This window comes from Anopheles aquasalis, chromosome 2, assembly GCF_943734665.1.
Source record: "Anopheles aquasalis chromosome 2, idAnoAquaMG_Q_19, whole genome shotgun sequence".
Taxonomy (NCBI): Eukaryota; Metazoa; Arthropoda; class Insecta; order Diptera; family Culicidae; genus Anopheles; species Anopheles aquasalis.
In genome coordinates this window covers 64917762-64925646 of record NC_064877.1, presented here as the reverse complement: position 1 = coordinate 64925646, position 7885 = coordinate 64917762, and the positions used below count along the sequence as shown (strand labels likewise).

Here is a 7885-nt window from a genome sequence, read left to right as displayed (position 1 = left end):
CTTGGCGTTGGCGGCAGTGGTCGAGTGGACGAGTCTGTTTCCAATTTTTCGCTTCAATAAGGTACTTCTAATGGGCGTGGGTGGGCGGATGGGCGGGCTATGCTTGCGATTGGAAATTACGCAAATAAATGGTCCCCGTAACGTTTAATGACATACTGGAAATTGAATGGCACTTCATCAGCGCGCGGATGATGATGATGATGATGGTGATCGAACATCATTCTGGGCGCTGCTGGTAGCATTTGCAAAGCGCCGACCACTGACTCGTGGGGAGGGGAGAAAAGTAAGACTTGAAAAATGAAAATATCGTTTGACAGATTGGTTTTCCGGCACAGTATGCCCCCCCCCCCCCCGGGCCGACTCCCGCGGCAATTCCTCCACTGGAATCTGGATCCAGCGGTCTGGAACCTGAACGATAGTGTACCGAGCGGTGGTGAGCAATAAATTTTAGAGACCGGTTGAAAATGGAAACCACGACTCGCGGCACAGATTCCATCGGCCCGCCGGGATGGTCAGCGAAAATCGGCGCTGCGGTACTTGAGCCACGATGTGTATAGTCAGGGATGCAGTCGAGGAAGGATAAAAGCAATTTAATTTTGATCCATCGAGGGGTTTCCGCTCCGAGCGAGCACTGGATCGTATTGCGTGGTGCGCAATTGATTGGCCGCCGTTTGCGCCTCGCTCGCTGGAATGTGCCATTGCTACTCTACTTTCGCTCCGGTGGCGATGCAAACTGGGTTGGTCACGTTACACGTAGAAGAATGAAAAAAAAGAGCGCGAACACTGGTCGTGAAGTTAAGTATAGCTTTTTGGGGGCGTTGCATTAGAACGTTTGGTAACAATGGTTCGGTGGTTTGTTTGGTGACTACAAAATGGACCTGTCCATACAGTGCTGGCTAAAAGTATTCTAGGAAAGGTCAAGAAATAAATTGCCATACGTGTTTTAAGATAAAAAGTAATGATTCTTACCCTGCGTCCACACTATAAGAATCTACGGCTAGAGACTCTAGAGAAAGGATGAACAAAATGAACACAATTGTATGGATGGAATAGTATACAGATTTATCCAGAACTTTAGCTGCTTGAATGACCAGCCCTGGCTAAAATAAATAATAAATAGGATGCACAAAGATCCCCAGATGCAGCTCTCAGGTAGATGTTTGAAGCTTAAACTGAAAGCAGAATCGTAATTGGTTTTTCAATATTGATTCAGTTTAGCGCAATTGATTTCACAGAGTTCAACGGTAGTATCAACTCCGTTGCTCAATGGGAACCGTAAGCTCAAAGTGAGAGCTTCTGGTTTATCTGCTTTATGCGCCCCATGCACCGGTTCATGATGTTCAACAGCAATTGTGTTCCATACAAAGGAATGAGTTCTTCAAATCATTTAATTAACCCATGCGAATACCTACCAGGCAATGGATACTCACGCTATGGAGCATTTTTCCGGTGAAAATTCCAAGAGTACACAATTGTGCTCAGATTTAAACATGTGTTTCGCTACAAAAAAGATTAACAATAACATGCGTATTATTGTTGAATCAATAATCAAACATCAAACATTGCTCAACAAATGTTTGCCATGTGTTCTAACAAATGCAATCACACGCCGTTGGAAAAGCGTGGGTTAAAGGTAGCAAAGTTGAACTACTAGTGACACATGATTGTTCGCTGGCGTTCGCTGGTAGTACACATGGGCCGTGACAAATAGAAATTTCTTCCAGGAACGCCTACACTTCGTCGGGGCTTCGTTTCTGGTTGCCAGGAAACGGTGGCCCACCGTTCTGTACAACACCATCACCACCCACGGTACCAGCACAAAATAGTAAATTCTTTGAACAATCACACCACGGGCGTAGGACGAAATGCTGGCACCGGAGTTCACACTTCAATGGGGAATACTGAAAGTTTCGTGGAAGTTCCTGCTCTGCATACTCAGCTGATTCCCCTCCGGGGGGAGGGGGGGGGGGGGCTTTCGGAGTGCACGGACACCTGGAAGGTCGTTGCGATTGCGAAGTTGTCGATTCCCGCATTCGCATTATACTTTGTGAGGGACCAAAGCGATCGACGTTTGAATTGTACCAAGTTCTTAGAACTATTTACGCTAGCCCAGCTTACAAAGTTGATCAGAATTTATTTCATGGATAATGGCGTCTGATTGTGTTTACATATACGGAGAAATATTTTAATATTTTCCACTCGCAAGCTAGCAACGCTTCAGCCTTCAACCCACATAATGAAACCGGAGAAACCACGTTAAGGCATCACAAATCCCTTTGCGGGTATTTCCAGGGACTGAAGATTGCTTATTGAAATTCTTAGCGTCAGATTTGATGATATGCCAGTGACGCGGGGCGTAATGGTAGCTGCTTAATGGTACAAGCAAACGCCTAACTGTCGTCTTTGTTGTCGGTTGTCGGTTGTGTTTGCCGTCTTTGCAGATGCGTCGACATCGGCAAGTACGCAATGATTGGCACGAGCGTCCGGACGTGCGTGCGGTCGGAATGGAGCGGCCAGAAGCCGTCCTGCTTCGGCCTGAACCAGGAGAATGATTACGCAAGTAAGTGGGAACGGGGCAGACCTGGGCAGATCCAAAAGCGGCTGACACGGTGTGTTTTTGTGTATTTCCAGTGGAGAAACCCCCGACCATCCTGATACGCCACCAGAACGGTCCGATCGCACAGAGCAACGATGGTAAGCTGATCGTCTATCCGGGCACGACGGTGCACCTGGAGTGTCTGTGGATGCGACGCTTCGGTAACCCGAAATGGAACGTTAGCCACGATTACCGGTAGGTGGTACTCAGCCAGTATCTCTTGCTGATATCTTGGGGTTGTGGGCCTTTTGTCTAACTGCTTGGCTAACGTTGTCTTACGTACAGCAAGTACCCGGAGGGCTGGAGCTCGGACGAGGGCCGCGATCCACAGCTAGAGTTTCGCATCAGCATCATGCACGCGGTCAAGGATGACTCCGGGAGCTTCACGTGCGTAACGCCGGCACGCCATACGCACACGGTCGAGGTGGTTGTGAAGGTATTGGCTACAGAAAACCAGATCACGGCTTTATCCCCTGTCATTCATTCATTCTCTCTCTCTCTCTCTCTCTCTCTCTCTCTCTCTCGCTCGCTCCATCTCCCGGATGGCCAGGCGGTACATTGCAACGAGATACAGGTGCGTCGCGGTCTGTCGGCCAGCACCGCCGAAACGATGATGGGCACACGCGTCCTGTTTTCCTGCACCAACGGCAATGCACTGATCGGGACGCCCGAGATCACCTGTCTGCCAAGCGGCAACTGGAGTGCACCGTTGCCAGTGTGCGAGAGCGTCGAATGCGGCGAGGTTCCGATAGCGCCCAACAGCAACGGTTCGGCACCGCGCGTCGCCATTCTGTCGCGTGAGGTGGGTGGCCGTGCTGCCTTCTCCTGTCCACCGGGCTACGGATTGCGGGGTCCGAGTGAAGCCATCTGTCTGCCGACCGGTGAATGGGGTGGACCGTTTCCATCGTGCGTCGGTAAGTAGCAAATAATACGCGGCGAGCAGATCGTGCGTCAGCGAGAGTTATTGATGTGTTGTTACGTTTGGTTCCGGTTCCGGTGCCGGCAATCGACAAAACCAGAGGTCCAGTGCTTCCATCCCGGTGCACCACAGAACGGGTACGCCCAGGGTACACCACCGTACCGGGCCGGGGACGTCGTGCAGTTCAACTGTAACCCGGAGTACATGATGCAGGGTCAGCCCATTATCGCCTGTCAGGACAATGGACGCTGGTCGGGCGGTTTGCCGAAGTGTAAGTAGCACGCGACGTGACCACCAGACCAGACTCCTCCGTATTACCACCATTTTAATGGCTCTCCGTGGCAGGTGTGCAAGCGTGCTCGTACCCGGGCACGGCCATCAGCGGTCGGATGTCGTCGGTGAAGTTCTACTACTCGATCGGCGAAAGCATCACGTTCACGTGCGATGCCGGGCTGGAGCTGCGCGGTGCCAAGATGCTCAAGTGTCTCAAGAACGGCAAATGGTCGAACGCCATCCCGACCTGCGTCAACCCGGACGCGGTGAACGTGCGTACCGATGCGAAGGGTGTCTTCAAGCGGGACAACTAAGCGACAAGAGCGCGAGACGCTTGGGTTTTTGGCGAGGACGCGAGGTTCGAGGTACATATTAAGGATTTGTTGTAGTTCAATAGAGACAAAGGGGGCGGGGGGCGGGGGAGGGAAGCCACACTTATTCACTGATAACACCCACACTGATGACACAAAAGGTGGATGAACTCGAATGGCGTGGAAGGAGGGAGGATGCGTGGTGCGGTTACTTAATAAAACAAAACAAACAAATACGTAAGGATACGCAAGGAGAAGGACTTCTCCACAATGGTTCACATTTGGTTTGAAGCGGAAGCGGCGTCACGTGGCGTCTCAATCATCATCATCATCGCGCACCACCCATCCCCGTTGTCCCTTCTATCGCCACCCAGGCGTTTGTACATCAGTCGCAAACGGAAGCTTCCATTACGCAGCTACTTCACTACTAGGCCGTCACGCTGGGAAGAACAACACGACGCCTAATCATCGTTCCGCTTCATGCTCAAGGCTCAAGGCTTCGTTTAATGGCTGGCTGGGATCTGGGTTGTTGTTGTGGTCTAACGGTGGATTAGGAAGCAGAAGTCACTTGTAACACATAAACACTATACGGACTTCTTCGTCCTAGCCGACGATAGATGGAATGTGAATGTTGTTGCAGCACAACGGTCTAGGGTTCGATGTATTCGGTTTCGAGAACGCTTTAATTACTTTCAACCTCCCACCGCCACCGGGCCTGGAGCTTGTGGTCGCTTGTGTAGGTGTGGTCACTGGTCGGTCGTTGTTTAATCCCGGGGCTCATCCTCACCGTCCTCATTGGGGAGTGGCACACCCGCCTGTCACTACGTCACCACCCCGCGATGATGGCGTTTAATGTTGGGGAGGATATGTTGACCCGGAACGACGACTACGATGATGATGATGGTGATGATGAATGATGCAGATGCGACAGATTGTAACATCCTGATCGACATCAGCCCAGGTCCACCGTTTGGTGTTTGCAGTTCGCAGATTCAATTTGCATATCGGCGAAAGCAGGCGAAATGGAGGAAAACCGGGCATGGGCATTTAGTTTTTGCGGTCAATTTGTTCGACTGTTCGATCGGTGCTCCGTATGTGTGGGTGTTTGCATATCAGCTTCAGGCGATGGAAGGCGATTAATTAATGACAGTCGCTATCATAATTGAAGTCGGCCAAGGGTGACGATGGACAGGATAGGAAAAACAATCCAAAAAAGAAAAGGGGGGAGACGGGAAAAAGTGGAACTGGCATGCCGCACAAATCGCAATATCATCGCTCTCTCGCTCGCACCCCTCCCTTCCTCCCTCTCTTCAAATGACATCAATTAGTGCACACACATCGATGCTAATTTATACGCAAATTAATCGCCCAAGTAATCCAACAAAAAAACACCGCGCTGTCAACCAGTTTTTCCACCACGTGCCCTCTGTTACACTCAAACGCACGCGACGAGTGATAGCGGCGGTGAGTGGTAGCACGTGTTTTTACAGACCCGAGGGGATGTTTCGTTTTTTTATGTGGTATTCATTGTGCGCTGCGTTGTGGTCGCGAGGTGTCACCAACTCGCTTGTGTCCACAACAGCCAGTGGTTAGTGCATGATTTGCGGTACCTCATGACGATGATGACGATGGGGAAATGGTAGCGATGATGCAGATTTGAATTAATGATGATACTGACCGACACTGAACGACACCGATGGAGCGGAGGGAAATGGAAAAGCGCAAAAGAAGCTTAAAAAATGATTTCAAACATGTTTACAAGCCCGGTTAGTGCTTACAAGGCACTAACAGCTATTGCTCTGTTTATTCGCGTTAAATATTAAAACAAAACGAGAGAGAGAGAGAGAGAGAGAGAGAAAGAAAGAGAGATAAAACCGATCAGTAATCTGTAAATAATGCTGGTGGAATTCATTGAACATATTATATATACACACATACATGGACACACATACAACAAGCAAATATACATATACAGAAAAAAGCATATATACACGTATAAATAAATGCAAATATATATATCAATGTTTTACTATTTTACAAGCCCAGCTGGATTTTGTTCATTTTCTCAGTGAAGTGATTGAAATCATGCAAGGAATGCCGCATTCCCATCGGAGTAAAGGTGAGTGTCAAACGAACCGTATCATCGTCATCTCCTCCACCTACCATAGAAATGGCATTTCATTCATCATGCTTCGAGGAATGGAGCGCTTTAATGCCGATGACGAACAACGGTGAGATTTTCTGACTTGCAGTGCGCCGGCACACAAGCATCGAGCAGGTCAGCCCCCCGGGGGGGTGCTCCTCAGCTCCACGGCAAATGCAAAGTGCAATAGGCAAGAGGGAAAGCGAGAACGGGAAGTCGTGGGTGGCCCTACTGGGAAATCTGGGCATCGGAAAATCAGTGGCATAAATTATTACTCCGGAAAAACAAATCATCTTCGCCCAGGTGACTACCGGCCGCTGTCACTCGTCACTCGCATTTTGCGTGCGAGCTTCGACAACCGTTAGACAACGGAAACGGTCGTCGAAGGGGGGCTGTGGGGACTCAGGTGCTGGGAATCGTTGAAATCGTACCATATCGGGGTGTCCCTTGGGGGAGGGTTTTTTTTTCCTGAAAAGAAACCATTGCATGCAGAGGTTATTCCCGGTACGGAGTAGCTGCGGAACGTGAAAGAAGCCGCAACCCGAAGATGTAATGTCACTTGGCCCGGTGAGTGTGGTGTTTTGTGTGTTTGCGTGTGAACGTCTGGGAAAACTCGATCGACTCGGAGCTTATCGGTGACCCAGTTAACCGTTGGATAACTTCACTAATTGGCTCGGGAGCATGAATGCTGCCGCCGGTAATTACCAGCGGGACCGCAAACCGACCGTGGTTGCACTTCTGGCTACGACCGTCTCTGTTCCATGTACCGCTCTCTGTGTGTGCGTTTGGGTGTATGTAATGCAGTATTCAAGCAGCGGGATGATCGGTCTGGTGTTTAATTATATGTAAATTAACCATAGCTCCGGAAGCTGCTCTGGTGAGGTGTGCCCTTTCGCTATCGCTCCGCATCGTCCTGGATGTGTGCCGTGGCCGTAGGTGGCTTTCAAATGGGCATGTTCCTTATGTCACCGGGGTGTATAGGACCGATGGCTTACGAAGTGTGGCAGCATAGAAAGTTTGAAGTGTTATCGTCTTGGAATTCGACATTAATGCGTTCTTCGCTTTAGCATTATAAAAACGTTAACTCTTGAAGCAATGAAACTCGTCTCAATCGTGATTAGAGCTTGGTATTTTGTTCTAGGGCATGTTGAAACATGGTTGTTTTTATGGTTGAAATGGTGTTTTATAAAGCATTCTTAAATAATAACCGCATCGGTGATTAGAGTGGCCAGCATATGTAAACGCTTACAGTTGAGGATTAAACATATTTTTGGATATTTGGAAGTTAAGAATTGTGATGACGCATGTTACATTTTCTAACAAAGTTCCTTATGGGAAAATACTAATAGATTTTCAACATTTTCTTTTTAAAATTTATAATACCGAGGGGATCATAGCATCTCGATTTCGTATTGAGATTTTATGTTTTAAAAATGTGTACAGGCCGCGCCATCAGGCAGTACCCTATTTTAAAGTTGAATAACTCTGTCATTTTTCTGCCGATTTGGACAGATAGACCAGTTTCTTACACTTTTTTCTATGCCATTTTAGTAATGGATCACTTCACGTTAAAAGAGAGGACTGAAATTGGCACACTTTATAATGAAAATAATCCTTTTTGCCCTTGATTGTTCACTTGTGAA

The 7885-nt window shown here is 48.7% G+C and overlaps 1 protein-coding gene across 1 annotated transcript in view; it reads left to right on the top strand.

Moving 5' to 3' along the window:
• The window catches only part of LOC126569615 (sushi, von Willebrand factor type A, EGF and pentraxin domain-containing protein 1), a 22295-nt gene extending 16192 nt beyond the window's left edge, over nucleotides 1–6103 (top strand). The window contains exons 13-18 of the mRNA XM_050226837.1: nucleotides 2442–2560; nucleotides 2632–2791; nucleotides 2882–3032; nucleotides 3147–3510; nucleotides 3616–3786; nucleotides 3861–6103. Coding sequence (XP_050082794.1) covers nucleotides 2442–2560; nucleotides 2632–2791; nucleotides 2882–3032; nucleotides 3147–3510; nucleotides 3616–3786; nucleotides 3861–4102 — 1207 coding nt within the window. The 3' untranslated portion in view covers nucleotides 4103–6103. The remainder of the gene's footprint in view (nucleotides 1–2441; nucleotides 2561–2631; nucleotides 2792–2881; nucleotides 3033–3146; nucleotides 3511–3615; nucleotides 3787–3860) is intronic.
• Nucleotides 6104–7885: the final 1782 nt, after the last annotated feature.